Below are 16,037 nucleotides of genomic sequence, written 5' to 3'. Positions count from 1 at the left end.
CCCCCCCCGCCCCACCTCTCCTGTCTTCCGTCAGATTCCTCCTCCAGGGTCTCATACTTGATCCCCTGCCTTGGCATCTCTCTGCGTCTTTCCACAGAGTGCCTTCTCCAGAATCCCATTCTCGGCCGTCAGAGGTTCAGTCCTGGGGTTCTTTTCCTAGGTCCTTGGAATCTTGTCCATCTTCTCACAGACCGCCCCCTTTCCCTCAGGTCTTACCCTTTCCCCTCAGAATCTCCCCCGCTTGGTTTTTTCCATAGACCCTTTTTCTCTCCAGTCCCTCTGCCGGGACTTTCAATCTCACAAAAATGAACCGTTCTCGACTTTGTCTTTGCCTGCAATTCCAGCCTCTTGTCTCTACATTAAGAGGAACACCTGTCTGCACGGAATAAGATAGGGGATAACTTTCTATAGAGTGTGGGATCTGTCTGGGATTCCCGACATTTTATACCAAGGGATACGAGGTCTGCAAAAGTTAAGCAATTTGCTCAGGGTCTCAGAACTCGAAATTAGATACGGCTTGTGAGCCTGCTGACCAGTGATCATTCTGTTTTAGTACTAGGAAGTGGACATTTTTATAACAGGGCAGGGAGCAGAGGTAGTTAAATCCCAACAGGCTATTAATGGTGAAAATGTATTCGGATATTTGAGTTAACTTGTCTGAGAAGTACAACCAAGTTTTGTTTTGAGCTGGGTTATTGTAGTGCTGTGACAAATAAGTAAGTTGAATGCAGTGTCAGGAGAACAGCTTTTTGCAGACCAGAAAGCTTCTGTTCTTAGGTGCTGTTGGTTCTGACTCATAGCAACCCAATGTATAACAGAACAAAACGTTGCCCAGTCCTGTGCCATCCTTACGATAGTAGGTATGTTTGAGCCCACTGTTGTAGCCATCATGTCAGTCCATCTTGTTGAAGGTCTTCCTCTTTTTTGTTGACCCTTAATTTATCAAGCATGATGTCCTTCTTCAGAGATTGGTCCGTCCTGATAATATGTCCAAAGTAAGGGAGACAAAGGCCACCCTAGCTTCTAAGAAGCATCCCAGCTGTATTTCTTCCAAGACAGATTTGTTTGTTCTTCTGGCAGTCCATTCAATATTCTTTGCCAACACCATAATTCAAATGCGTCAATTCTTATTCCGGAAAGCTAGGATTGTGAGATTTGGAGCTTCCGATAAGTGTTCACTTCAGGTGAATCATTTTCATTCTTTGTGAATCAAACTGTTGATTGGTATTTAAAGTAAAGCAGGTATCATTAGAAAATAGTCAAGTCACAATTCCCAAAGCAGCAGGCTGGTAAGTAAGCAAGTGTTTTTTTTCTTTTCTTTTTTTTTTTTGCACAAGTAACAGTGCAGTAAAGGAAAAAAAAAAAAAATGGGGGGCGGGGGAGTTCTATATCTTTTAGTCCAGAAGTGTAGTATCTGTACCAGCTTTTAAGCATTTTTAAATTCTCCATTGATAAAATATTTCATTTTGGTGGTTGAAATTTGCCTTAGTTATCTAGTGCTGCTATAAAAGAAATATACCACAAATGGATGGCTTTTACAAACAGAAATTTATTTTCTCACAGTTTAGGGGACTAGAAGTCTGAATTCAGGGCACTTGCTTGTAAGGGAAGGTTTTCTCTGTTGACTCTGGGGGAAGGTCCTTGTCTCTTTCAGTTTCTGTTCCTCAGTTCCTTGGCGATCTTCATGTGGCCTGGCATCTCTCTTCCCTCATCTCTGCTTGTTTCTCTGCCTAGTCTGCTTGGTCTGTATCTCAAGGGTGATTGGTTTAAGACACACTCTACACTGATATGGTCTCCTTAACTTAACGAAGAAAAGCTTAGTCCCAAATGGAATTATATTCACAAGTATAGGGGTTAGGACACAATTCAATCCATAACAAAATTAGAGAGGTTTTATAACTATCCCACATCACTACTGTACTTTGCTGCTCTAGAAGCCAGTATTTTTTTTTTTTTTTTCAGAATTTTTAATTAGAAATGTGTGCTTGCTTACATGTACATAATTTTGGAAGGGTGCCAATACTAATTAAACTTTTAATTGAAGTATAACACATACTCAGCAAATCCTTAGATTATAAGTGTATAGTTCAGTGAATGATCTCAAAGCTACATGTCTGTGTAATGGCCATCCAGGTGCAAGTTTGTGTTTTCTTCCTTGTACTGTCCGTGTAAGTTGCTTACTTTTGAAATGTGGTGGAGTGTGCTTCTTAATAGTGTGCTCTTTTACACAAGAACATTTTCATTCCAAGGAGACAGACAGTACCATCTTTAGTTCTAGAAAGTACTCTTTAGACATTTATTTGGGAACACTTTCATCAGCTCCTTTTCTCGGCAGAAACTATGATGGTGCTTTCTGTTTTATTTAGAAAGTGATCCTCTGGGCTTAGCTACATCCCAGGCTAGACTTCCCATCACCCGTGCCTCAGGGCTGCATCCATCTGGTTGGGCAGCAGCAGTTCTGGCTCTCTGAGGACACTGCAAATCCCACTTCTTGCCAATGAAGACATGGCCCCCCCCATCCCTCTGACTGGAGCAGTGACCTCCTGTCAGACCTGTCAGCTTCAATGACACCTCCCCTCCGTCTTTGCACATCAGCTGACTGGCAGAAGGTCAGTCCAGCCCCGCTCAGACCCATTGTTTCATTAGCACTGAGGTGCTCAGAGGATGAGGGTGGGGATGCGCATCTGGGCTGAGCTGAGTTAGGGCCATTGGTCTTTGCTGGGATAGGCTCTATGGAACAGTGGAAAGGGAGTAATTGTGACTCTTGAACAAGATACTTCTCTCTGAGCATCAGATGACTTATCTAGAAAGAGCTATGTCCCAGGATTACTGTGAAAATTAAATGAGAAAGTATGGAATGCACCTGGCACACACTGTCTAGCCCCTGATTAACACTCAGCAGATGTTATTTTCTTCTTTTGAAAGGAAAAGTTTTTGGTTTTGTGAAATTTCCATCTTAAATTACAATCAGATAAAAATCTGCATAATGGGAATCCTAAAGTTGTCTGGTCCTCGGTTGTCAGTGTTCAGTGCCATTTCCAAATGTGTTGATTGTCAGTAATGTTTGTGAATTTGCCTTTTTACATAATTTTTCAGCAAAATGGCCGGTTAGACCAAGGAATTTGTTAACTCTTTTTCATTTCAGTGATGGTTTAGTTTTGAGATTTTCTTGTGTCAATTACAAGGAGTGTCCAAGGGCCTGGCAATCTTGGCAAGCCTGGCCTGCTGTTCAGGAAATTGCAGAGCCTGTGAGTTTGGGCACCCTGTCAAATAGTGCAAAGTAGGGTCAGAGCAGTGCCCCAGAAGAGGGAGGTCTTCTGCCCTTGTGTCCTTTTCCCAAAACTCCGTGTTTTTGTAGCTCATTTATTAATTTTATGTTGTGCCCCAACCCAGTTCTCTAGTTTACTTGCCAGTTTGTGTTCAGAGATAATAATGCTGATCATCCTTTGTGGAGACTAGTTTTGAAAAAAACGTTAGTATGAGCATGTCTTTTCTATACGGAATGCAAATGAGATTCATTGCTTTTTCTTCCCCAGAAAAGTAACTTTTGAAAAACAGTGGTTCTATCTGGATAATGTCATTGGCCATAGTTACGGAACCACCTTTGAAGTGACCAGTGGAGGAAGTCTTCAGCCCAAGAAGAAGAAGGAAGAGCCTACTTCAGGTGCGCTACTCTCAGTGTCTGAAACAGATGCTCTTGAACTGGCTAGTCAGAAGCATGCCACCGCAATTCTAGAGTGCAAGTCTGGGATATCCCAAAAGAAGTCTAAGCTCATAACCTAAGAACTGTAGCTTGATGAGATGGAGCAAGTACTGCCTTTGGCATTGAGAGACCAGGCACCTGGCTCTGGCATACCATTAACTGGCTGTCTGACCCTGAGCCAGGCATTTAATCCCATGACTTCTTGCTGCTGCTTCATCACAAGAGCTGTTCAGAGTCCCGTCAGTGCCCAGATGTTAAGTAACAGCTGCAAGGTAGTTAGCAGATAGTGTAGAGATTAAGAGGTCTGGCTTTGAATCCAACTGGCTAGATTTAAGTTCTGCTTCATCACTTGCCTGTGACTTGAGCAAGTTACTTGGTTCTTCTAAGCCTTATAGCCTCATCTGTAAAATGGGGCCATATATGACTTAATATTTGAGTTGTAGCAAGTGTTCAGTGATACTACACATAAGTTCTTACCAGTGTCTGGCATATGTAACCAGAGAAACCAAACTCATTGCTGTTGAGCCAATTCTGACTCATAGTGGCCCTATAGGACAGAGTAGAACTGCCCCATAGGGTTTCCAAGGAGTGGCTGGTGGATTTGAACTGCCAACCTTTTGGGTAGCAGCCGAGCTCTTAACCACTGCGCGACCAGGGCATATATAAGGGCCCCAAAATTTAGGTATTATTTTTAGTTAAAATACTATTAAAGTTTTAGTCTGTATTTCATTATCTGGTTACGTATTTATTAACGTACAGATTTTTATTATGCACCAAATATGTGCCAGGCATGATTAGGTGCTGGGATTATAGCGGTTCATAAACTGTAGCAGTTCATAATCTCATAAAATTTAATTACCAGTGGGGAAGACTGAAAACAATCAGGTAGACAAGCAAAGAGGATAATTTCAGATGGTGATACACACTAGGAAGATAATAAAGCAGGGAAGTGTGCTGGGTCCTGATTGGGTGAGTGAGACCGCCTTGGATGAGGGAAAGGATCCAGCCACTCTAAGATCTGTCCGGAGAGTGTTCCAGGCAGAGGAACAGCAGGTACCAAAGCTCTGCAGTGGGACTGTGCTTGGTGTGTTCAGGTAACAAGGACAATGTGGCTGAAACGTAGGGGTCATTACATGAGGCCAGAAAAGGTAGACAGTGGCCAGATTATATACAACCTTGTAGATTGTATTTGGAATATATTCTCATTGCAATGGGAATCCACTGTGTGGTTTTAAGAATGGAGTAGATGAGCCAATTTGCATTTAAATAGAGTACTCTGGCTTCCTGGTGCATGGTAAGGGAGCACAAGAGTGGGAGCAGTAAAACGAGGAGAATTAGAGTAGCAGTGGCAAGAGCCAGTGGTGCAGTGGTTAAGAGCTTGGCTGTTAACCAAAAGGTCAGCAGTTCAAGTCTACTAGCCACTCCTTGGAAACCCTGTGGGGAAGTTCTACTCTGTTCTGTAGGGTCACTATGAGTCGGAATCGACTCGACAGCAATGGGTTTGGTTTGCATTTTGGTGGTGGCGAGAAAGGATAGTGGACTGGGATGGGGGCAGTGGTGCTGGAAGGCCACATTTGTGTGGCTAAAGGGCTGCATGTGAAGATAGGCTTAGAAAAAGAAAATTATAAAATAATTTCAGATCATACATGTCATAGAGCAGTTTCCTTCCTCAGAGACTAAAGAAGCGGGTGTTGACAATCGAAATATAATCGATGATGGGAAGTCTCAGAAACTTACTCAAGATGACATAAAAGCTTTGAAGGACAAGGGCATTAAAGGAGAGGTAATATTCAAAGCATTTTTTTGTTTTGTTTGTGTTTGTTTGGTACTGAGGAAATTGCTTGGTTTTTGAAGTAGAATTTACTTAAGGTAACATGTAAAAATAATGTTAATGCTTTTGTGAGAAGTAGATTGATGTGTACATGCAATTAAGTATGTCAAAAATTTGTTTTCTTATGTGCCAGAATAGAAGTGAATGTTGCTACTGTTAGTCATAGGGAGTTTAATAACTTGGTGCACGTCAGAGCTTCACTGTTTATTTTCAGTACTGTTTGAATCCAGTGTCTTCAAGAACAACAGTTTCCTTTACCTCTCTTCCCCCTTCACTGCCTGTCTCTGTTCTTTTATCTTGGTGTAACACAAATTCTAGATAGAGTATAAAAATACAGAGTTCATCTATTTGGACTTCTGTGGAAAAGGGAACAGAGAATCAGACCTTTGGATACATCTAGGGTAAAAAAAACCTTTGAAGTTATTCATTGTGTGACAGGAGTTTCAGAAAATCTGCTTGCTGCTTTTCTTGTAGGAAATAGTTCAGCAGTTAATTGAAAATAGTACAACATTCCGAGACAAGACAGAATTTGCTCAAGATAAATATATAAAAAAGAAGAAAAAGAAGTAAGTAGCTTTTGTCTGAAAAGGGTGAAAACTGTTCCCAAATATTTTTTAACCAGTTTTTTAAAAAATTGGTGCTCTGTTTTTCCTTCCTTCTCCCAGATATGAAGCTGTTGTTACTGTGGTGAAGCCATCCACCCGTATTCTTTCAGTTATGTATTATGCAAGAGAACCTGGAAAAATTAAGTACGCTCTGTTTCCTTTCAAAAATATAATTGGGGGAAAACATATTTTTAAGAAAGTCGTGATTTTAAATAAAATGAAAAACTTTCTCGCCTGTATAAAGTGTTCTTCTATCTCATAAATTGTAAGTCCTTTTATTGTCACCTCCAAAGCAATCAGTAATCTTGTCACCATAATGTTTGTAAAACAGAAAAACAAACAAAACTTGAAAAATAATGATTAAAATAATAGGCTTTGTTTAGCTGAAAGTGAACAAATCCTTCTTGTGTTTCTCAGCCACATGAGATACGATACGCTAGCCCAGATGTTGACGTTGGGAAATATACGAGCTGGCAATAAAATGATCGTGATGGAGACGTGTGCGGGTTTGGTGCTGGGTGCTGTGATGGAACGAATGGGAGGTAAGAGTTAACATTTTCTGGTAAAACCCCAGCATGATGTGACTGGAGGTTCCAAAGAATTCAAACTCATGAAAAGCGATGTTGAGTTGCTGCAAGGTTTAATAAAATGCCCTGGGTGAACCTGCACAGCTGCAGGCTCTGGGACCTTCCTGCACAATCCATGTCGCCTGTTGGTGGTTGTCCTCTCCAGCTTCAGTATCGGTGGGAATGATTCTGGAGCCTGTGGCTGTCTAGGACTTCGGGGACGGTGACTTCAGGAATCTCCTGAATAGCTAGTGCCCATTTTATTGGCGCAAATTGAGAGGATCAGGCAGAAAGAATACTAGGGACGTATTCTCCCTGGAGGCGGTTGTCTGCTCTCCCTCTGACCACATGGAAGATAAGCATGATCGGGTTTTACGTAGTGTCAAATGGGCGTAGGCTTCCTTAAGACTCACTGTTTACCTGTTTGAGAATTATGTTATCTCCATTGAGGATATTCGTAGACTCCAAACAGACCCCCAGAGGAGCTGCGTTATCCTTCAGCCTCTGAACAAAGTAGACCTGCAGTTTTCTTACTGCAGAGGACTGGCTGAGGGTGGAGCTCTAGAGTCGCGTCCATTGTGCAGATGTTTGTTTCTTTTATTAAGGTTTCGGCTCCATTATTCAGCTGTATCCTGGAGGTGGACCTGTTCGGGCAGCAACAGCATGTTTTGGATTTCCGAAATCTTTCCTCAGTGGTCTTTATGAATTCCCTCTCAACAAAGTGGACAGTCTTCTAAATGGGACGTTTTCCTCTGAGATGTTATCTTCAGAGCCAAAAGACAGTGCTTCAGTGGAAGAAAGTAATGGCATAGTTGAGGAAAAGCAGACTTCTGAACAGGAGAATGAGGACAGCGTGGCAGAAGCCCCAGAGAGCACCCTCCCAGAAGAACAAGAAACAATGGAAATTGTTTCTGAAGATCCAGACTATAAGGAACCTAAAGAGAGAGGAAGCAAAAAAGATTATGTAAGAATGTCAAGAGTCCCTGCTACCCTCTCATAATACTCCCATCAAGTCCTCAGTTAGCTTCATTTAAGTAATGAAATTTGGTTAGGCTTTGGAGCATCATCCCCTAAGATAAATATCAAAACATTTGGAGAATGTGTGTGTGTGTGTTTTAATTTTTGGAGCTTTAGAACACAGAAGCATTATATAGGTAGCTTAATGATGAGTTTATAATGTTTAGACGTTTTTGTATGTTTTTAGCTTTCTTATAAACAATCTCCTGCTATGTCAGTCTGAGTTGATAAATATTGTTGACTTGTTTTGACAGACCGGCATTTCTGTAAAACTGACTGACCTGAGTACATTGGTTTCTTATTTTTCCCCTTGAAGATCCAGGAAAAGCAAAGGAGACAGGAAGAGCAGAGGAAAAGACATTTAGAGGCTGCAGCTCTGCTGAATGAGAGAAATGCAGATGGGTGAGTTGATGAAAACTGCAGGAGGCTTCTTGGTGCTTGTGGGCTCCCAGCAGATTGATGTTTTCTTCCTGCTTGTCTGCTCCAAATCTAGTGCAAGCAGAGCTGAGGATTCTGTCTTGGGTTTTTAAAGAAAGGAGGCTGGGTCTGGTGAAGGTGGGAAACTGTGCTGATTTAAGAATTTTTAGAAGAAATTTAAAATTTTTCCAGTGATGGTTTACTGGATGGGGAGGTGTAGTCCCACGAGGTGCAGGTGGTAGGTGTTTAAATTGCGGTGATACTGAATGGGGCAAGGGCTAATGAAAAACTTCATAACAAGAAGTACATTCGGATACCTGCAAAACTGTTATATACAAGTGTCAAATTTTCTTTTCAGATTGTTTTTTATAATGGAAGAGGTCACGGAATGGTGCTTAGAGTTGCCAAGCACCATGAGAGTTTATAGTCCAGTCTGTATTTCCTAGAAAGTAATAGGTCGTGATTTTTTTTCTGGTTTGAATTTATAGAATGTTCTATTTAAATTTCTTCTTTGTATGAGTCATGAACATAAATACATGATCATCTTAAATGCATTTTCAAACTTGTGCTTCATGTTGGTCTAACATTTTCCTTGCAGTTTAATTGTAGCGAGTCGGTTCCATCCTATTCCACTGCTGATGTCTTTGCTGAATTTTGTGGCGCCTTCCAGGCCATTTGTAGTCTACTGCCAGTATAAAGAGGTAATCCCAAAAGGGAATGGATGGGAACTTTTGCAAGTGAATGTTGATTCTCAAACTGCTGCCCAGGAAGTGATTCTTAACCAAACTCTGTTTTTGTCTTTAGCCTCTGTTGGAATGCTACACAAAACTGCGGGAAAGGGGAGGGGTCATCAACCTCAGGCTATCTGAAACCTGGCTCAGAAATTACCAGGTATGTGTTCTTGCGGCCAGTCCCAGGGGCAGCTCTCCTAGGTCCCAAGAAACTTGTAGTAATACTGGAACCTGTTAAAAGAGAGACAGCCCTGCTTCTGTCCACAGAGATGAGAATGTCCCATGCCTGTAACTCAGAGAAAATACTCCTGACCTATCCTGACCCTTTTTTCTCCTTTTATTATGGCAGAGTGTATTACTCTATAACTCCAGCCCAGAGGCAGTTAAAATGCAAATAGATGTAGTTCGTATTTCGCCAAGGCCTCGATATCACTCTGGGGGGAGTAATTGATAATAGCAAAATCCCCAGGTGGACAAGGAAGTGGCCCTCTTCTCTCTGTCTGCTGGGACATCTTTGTGGCAAGTTTTCAGGATTTACTGATGGGCTCTGTCAGTTCAGGTCCTTTGGGAGACATATGCCAAGATGGAGTTAGAAACATATGAGATTTATTAGGAGAAATGCCTTGGAGAGATGAGGGAAGGGGGAGCAGGAATAGGGAGGAGAGCTTTCAGACTGTGCTGCAGACCTTATGCCTATGAAAGGAGAGGAGAAAGGAAGAGGGCTGGGCAGGACGAGCCTGCAGTGCTGGTCAGGCTGATTGGAGCCCCAGAGCAGGGATTGCCCATTAGCAGAGCCCTGTGTCAGGCAGAAATGGGCCCGTCCTGGTACCCATGCTCACTTACTGCCTGGGAGCAGCCTATAGCCTCTCTCGATGTGGACACTGGCAGATCCCAGAGGCGCTGGAGGCTTTCCGCTTGCTGCCTGCTCTCCTCATGGCCAGTTCCTTCATGAAGGAGGGTCTGCAGGGAACACCTCCGTGGTTTGCTGGACCGCTTAATGACCATGCTGTTGTAGGGGCTCTGTGGGGCCTTGGTGAGCCTTCCCTCCATGGGGGTCTTCTTACTTTGCTATGGCAATGGGAGAGAAGAATTCTTGTCAGAGTTAGCAGGGTAACAGGGAATGGATGCACTGCGTATTTGTCCACTAACTACTCCATAGACCCAGGCTGCATTTGTAACCATGAAACTTCTTGGAGCCAAGAGGAAGGAAGCTGGGACAGGCCCAGAGCACTGCAGAAACCATTCATTCGCCCTTTCTTTACCTGAAACTGGCTTCAGGTTTCAGAGAACCAGGGCTTCCATTTTCTTTTTCAAAAGGGAATCACTCCGGCTGTTTCCTACACTTACCCGCACTGCCATGTGAAGGAATGAGCTCATTAGGAATCGGTCCGTTTGAGTGTTCAGGAGAATCTGTGTCTCCTGAATTCTGGTTTTGGCATATGTGATGTTAGCATATGCTTTGTCTGCTTAGGAAGACATGAGTCTCTTTCTGTCTTGATTAGGTTTTGCCAGATCGAAGTCATCCCAAACTGCTGATGAGCGGAGGTGGGGGGTACCTTCTCTCAGGCTTCACTGTTGCCATGGACAATCCCAAGGCAGACACCAGCCTCAAACCCAGCACAAGCACTTTAGACTTGAAGAAGACTGAGGAGCCAGCGGCTAAAAAACGGAAATGCCCAGAGTCTGACTCATAACCTTTAACAGATAGCTTTGATTTTTGTTCTCCGGCATTGTACAGTTAGTAATTAAAATTTAAATGCCATTACTGATGGTTTTTTTCATACCCTAAGAATAAGAATGTGTCCGTACATCTGTTCTTGGTAAGGAAGAGAAAACCATTTGTCCATCTCTGACGCAGATGGATTCTGTCTGTCGTAACCTCGAGCCAAAAATACCCAACCCTGGGGTCTGCAGTGGGTATGGCCAATTGCGTTCTATTTAACAAAAATTCTCCAAGTATTTCGTGCAGATATCTTGAGAATTTAGGCATCCTGAAACTCTATTTATACAAGACTTTGGAATAATACAGCATACCTAAAACTTGGTGGTACCGAAAGGAAAGAACTTGTGGAAGAAATTTCCTCTGTGCATTCTGTTCCTTTCAACCTAAGCAATATGGGTGTGTGAGTGTGTGAGATTTACAGTACCAGAAATTTCCACCATGTTCCCTGCAGTGTTTATATTCTTTTAAAATGCTAGGTTTTATCATTTTAATAGTAGACAACCTGGGACGGTTCTGAGTATTTTACTGCTTTTTTTGTGCATAGAAGGGTATGGTAGGGTATTTTTTCTTTTCTTTCTTTTTTTTTTTGCGTTAATTCACTAATCCTCTCATTTTTTGTTCCAAATAAAGTGACTAGGATTTTTGTATAGTATTCAATTGAAGGAAATGGAAACTTTTTTTTCCCCTCCCCAGAGACTTATGGAGATTATATATATATATATATACATACACACATATGCACACACACACGTAGATAAACACATGGAGACAGGATATATTAATGTATATTAGCTGTGACAGTTTTGTGCAGGACTTAGACTAGTAGTTCTCATTGCATTGGTATCACTCTGTCAAATGTATTTTGAAGTGCCTTTTTTGGTGATTATTAATGCTGGTCTGTTGAGCTCTGGCATGATTCGGTGGTTAGCCTTTCTATATTTTTTCTCTAAAAATATGTATTTGAATTCTTGAATCATCTGCTACAGCAAAGCCCAGCTTCCTAGTTGGGTCTCTTGCTCACTAGAACAGGCTCATCGTGTGTATTGTTCACGTCATCACAGAGCAGATGAAGATCAGCCAGCCAGGAGCATCTCAGAAAAAAAACGGTTTTTCCTACTAGCATGTACGATTCTGATAATGACAGTGTGATTACCAACAAGTACAGTTTTTATTCCTTTTTCTTAATTGCTTTGAAGAATAAAAGCGTTCCTATTATGATATGTCTGATTTACATTAATGGTGCAACCAGCGATGCCCTGTTGACTGGCTTTCAGCCGATTGTGACACATGGTCTGTGGTTGAGAGAACACACCTGGATTGGCACTTCCCTGAACATGTAACTGCAAACAGTTGTCACCCACGTACAGCCAGTCAAGTTTGGTCAAGAATACAGTAACTTATGCATAGACTGGGCTCATTAGTGGCTGCTGTCCACTGGTCACTCATCAGAACTCCTACTTGGGGCTCGACCCGTTTCCAAGTCTCATCCCATTCCCTAAATCCTTCGGGTCAGTCCCCTGAGGGAGAGGTCTGGGGCCTGAGCTGCCAAGGCCCTGGTGTGCCCACCTAGTTGCCCCCGGATATGACGTGGACTCATTTCACCGGCACCAGCGGCAGCAAGTCGACCTGTTATTTTTTCTCACTCATATACTTTATTTCACCTGTGAGCACTGAGGATTTAATTCAGTGGTTCTCAAATCTAGTGCGTACCAGAATCCCTGGAAGGCTTTTTCAACGCAGTTTGATGGACCCTGCCCTCAAGTTTCTGATTCGGTGTGAGGTGGGGCTGAGAATTTGCATTTCTAACAGCTTCCCAAGTGATTCTGGCACCTGTCCAGGGACCATACCTCGAGAACCACTACTGTATTTGCACCTACACCATGGGCACAGCGAATACAGGATGTTTTTGTCTTGTTTGTAAAATGGCCATCCACCTTTGGAGCAGAAGAATGGGTAAGTAAGTGACTTCTGGACATCTAGCCATCAGGGAAGTTAATGAAATTTCACTTCAGTGAGCAGCAGTCAAAAAAGTAAATCATTTCATAACATCCATCCTGTTTCTTCCTTGGATTTGAGTGCTTGGGAGTATACAGTGATGCCCATTAAAGGATTTTTTTAACTTAGAAGTACACTAAAATTGCATGAAGCAAATCTTATTGGGCAATCATTCACTTACTAGTTGTAAATGGAAAAGCCAAAAATAGTGGGGATTTTTTCTATATAAGAACTTTTTTTTAAGTAATTAAGATGTTTGCATTTTGTTTTAAAGTATTGGTTTTAATATTATAAGAACAATACAAAACAAGAAAAGTCCAAAAGTCATTAAGATTCATGTGGGTTTAAACGTCTCTGATTTGGGAATTATTTAGTGCAGTGCAGGAAAGGACCTCTGTATCCACCTTTAAGTGAGATTTAATGTTGCCTCTAGATCAGTAGTGTTAATTTTTGTAAAAAGAGTTACAGGTTTTCTTTGTTTTAACTGTGTAGCACATGTCAAATGGCAAAGATGTGTAAGTCTAGGAGTAGCTACTTAAATAGCAGCTGATAACTGTTGCATTAACACCCACTGTTTTTTAACCCTTTATAAGGAAGGGCAAGATCTTTGAAGCACAGGAAATTAATATCATATACCTTTTTAAAAAATTATTTTGGCCTCTTTTACAATTCCATTAATAGCTTGGGCTTTTGGCATTGAGCTGAGATACCATTAAAACAAGAATGGACTGTACACCAGTGTTCTGTGCAGACCTTGTCATAATAGCCAAAAGGTGGAAGCAACCTAAATGTCCATCAGCAGGTGAATGGATAAACAAAAGGTGGTATATACATACAATGGAATATTACTTAGCCGTAAAGAGAAATCCTGATGCATGCCACAGCAGGGATGGATTTTGAAAACACCATGCTGAGTGAAATAATTCAGTCGTGAAAAAACAAATACTATGTGATCTCACTTATATGAAATAAGCAAATATGTAGAAACCAAAGATTATTAGTGGTTATCACGGGTAGGAGAGAGGGGGAAAGGAGGAGTTTTTGCTTAGAGGGCATTGAGTTTGTGTTAATGGTGGAATATTTGAAAAGGATAACAAGGATGGTTGCACCTCTTGAAGGGTGTAATCAATGTCACTGAAGTGTACATGTAGAAATTGTTGAGTTGGCTTATGTTTTGTGTATATTTTCACCACACGCATAAAAAAAGACCTAAGCCTCTAAGTTATGAAGGTTAAATGAGAATGTGTGAAAAAAATTTTCCCATAGTGCCTAGTATACAGTTAAAGACTCAATATAATGGTTGCCATAATTATCGTCATTATTGTTTAGGGTTTTGTCTAGCATGTGTTGGAAACCTCTATTTTGTTTGAATATACAGCAGGAGAATACAGTGTACAGACAGACAATGGGCTGTGGAGCTGGTACCCAGCAGCTGTGAAACTCTGGGCAATTATCCTCTTTGTGCCTCAACTTCTTTATCTGAAAAATGGGAGTAATAATAATACCTACCTAATAGGATTAAATGAGTTAATATGTATAAGGTGCTTAGAACTGGGTCAGGCACGTAGTCATCACTCAATAATTGCCCTCTGTTAGGGTTGCTATGAGTCGGAATCGACTCGACGGCAACGGGTTTGGTTTTTTTTGTTTTTGTTTTTTTTTTTTTGGTTATTACTAAAAAGGAAGAAGAAGAGGAAGACTGGAAAGATTTTGGCATTTCATTTTCACATTGACAGAAAGATGACACAGGTGCTAAAGAAATCTTGTTTCAAAATGTGGGTAGGCTGAACATGTTGGGTGTTTGGCCTGCTTAGTGTATCATTCCAAACCAACAATTTAAAAAAGAATAGCAGAGAAATTAATCCAGAGGGTGGGGAAATGATAGCAGTAGATTTTTGCTTTCTGGAAGGACTTTCCCCAATCAAATGCTCAAGTAGGTAATGTGGCAAGGGATCCTCTCACAATTCTTTTCCATCGCCTGTGAGCTGACACAAGGTAATAGCTACATGTGATGTTAGCGAAAGCCATAGGTGATGTTCAAGGGAGGAAGAGGGCAAAACTAAGAAAGAATAGTACTGACTTCAGCCAGAGGTCAGCGCACTACAACCCGCAGGCAAATCCAGCCCACTGCCTGTGTTTGTTTTTCTTATTGTGGTAAAAATAACAAAACAATGGACAATCCAACAATTTTTACATGTACAGTTCAAAGACATTGGTTACGTTCATCGTGTCATGCAACCACTACCACTATTCTTTTCTAAATTTTCCCACCAGCATTAACAGAAACCAGTGCCCCTAAGCAATGACTCCCCCCCTCACCCTCTGACCTCTGGTAACCACTAACAAGCTTTTGTCTCTATACATTTGCCTATTTCATATAAGTGGGATCATTCAGTGTTTGTCCGGTTGTGACTGACTAATTTCACTCAGCATAATGTTTTTAAGGTTCCTCCTTGTCGTCACATGTATCAGGATTTCATTTCTCTTTATGACTGAGTAATGTCCCATTGTATGTATGTACCACATTTTGTTTATCCATTCATCTGTTGATGGACATTTAAGGTTGGTTCCGTCTTTTGGCTACCAACCCACTACCTGTTTTTGTACGGCCTGTATAACCATTTACCTTTTTAAATAGTTGTGGGAAAAGGCCAAAGAAGAAAACTTTTGTGACTTGTGAAATTAAATGAAATTTAAATGCCAGTGTCTATGAATGGAGTTTTATTGGAACACAGTCATGCTCATTTGTTTGCGTATCTATGGCTGCTTTTGTGCTACAAGGCAAAGTTGAAGAGTTGTGACAGAGACCATATGGCCCTCAAAGCCTAGAATATTTGCTGTCTGGCACCTTAAGAAAAAGTTTACTGACTGCTGATTTAACTGAGACAATAGGGACTGTGGGAGAATGGAATGAGAGGGCAGCACATTGGAACAGCCATAGTGGAGTGATCAGCAACGAAGGATGTCATGTGAAATCCAGAGCCCCTCGGCCCCCCAGAGCTGTTAGCAGGTTTGACAGGGTCGGCCCCTCTCCTTGCAACATTCTTCCTCACTTGGCTTCTAGGGCTCCACTGTCTCCTGGTTTCCCCACTGCCTTTCTGGCCTCTGTCTCTTTGCTGGTTCCTCTCCAACTTTGAGACTTCTAAACATTGGCTGCCCTAGGGCTCAGTCCTTGCCTCTCTTCTCTTTTCTGTTTGCACTTGCTCCCTAGGTTGACTTCACCCAGATTCAAAGCTTTAAATGCCTTCTCTATGATGATGACTCCCGTGTTGTCTTCAGCACGCACCTTTTCCTTGAGTTCCAGGCCCACACACCCAACTAAAAACCTCCACATCTCAAACTTACTAGGTCCAAGCCTGAGCTCCCCCATGTCAGCCTTCCCAAGCCAGCCACTCCTGCGGTCTTCCCCGTCTCTGGTCTTCCCCAGTTGCTCAGGCCAAAAACCTTGT

At 41.8% G+C, this 16,037-nt stretch overlaps 1 protein-coding gene across 1 annotated transcript in view; it reads left to right on the top strand.

The window, feature by feature from the left end:
- The window catches only part of TRMT6 (tRNA methyltransferase 6 non-catalytic subunit), a 15,397-nt gene extending 527 nt beyond the window's left edge, over positions 1-14,870 (top strand). Inside the window, exons 2-11 of the mRNA XM_004383049.3 lie at positions 3,537-3,664; positions 5,377-5,486; positions 6,009-6,100; positions 6,200-6,283; positions 6,557-6,681; positions 7,311-7,669; positions 8,039-8,124; positions 8,738-8,840; positions 8,944-9,030; positions 10,373-14,870. Of these exons, the coding sequence (XP_004383106.1) occupies positions 3,537-3,664; positions 5,377-5,486; positions 6,009-6,100; positions 6,200-6,283; positions 6,557-6,681; positions 7,311-7,669; positions 8,039-8,124; positions 8,738-8,840; positions 8,944-9,030; positions 10,373-10,564 (1,366 nt within the window). The 3' untranslated portion in view covers positions 10,565-14,870. The remainder of the gene's footprint in view (positions 1-3,536; positions 3,665-5,376; positions 5,487-6,008; positions 6,101-6,199; positions 6,284-6,556; positions 6,682-7,310; positions 7,670-8,038; positions 8,125-8,737; positions 8,841-8,943; positions 9,031-10,372) is intronic.
- The last annotated feature ends 1,167 nt before the right edge of the window (positions 14,871-16,037 follow it).

The sequence above is a fragment of the Trichechus manatus genome, unplaced genomic scaffold (assembly GCF_000243295.1).
Source record: "Trichechus manatus latirostris isolate Lorelei unplaced genomic scaffold, TriManLat1.0 scaffold00104, whole genome shotgun sequence".
NCBI classification, from domain to species: Eukaryota; Metazoa; Chordata; class Mammalia; order Sirenia; family Trichechidae; genus Trichechus; species Trichechus manatus.
The sequence above is the reverse complement of the archived record's forward strand: the minus strand, read 5'-3'. Positions and strand labels throughout refer to the sequence as shown.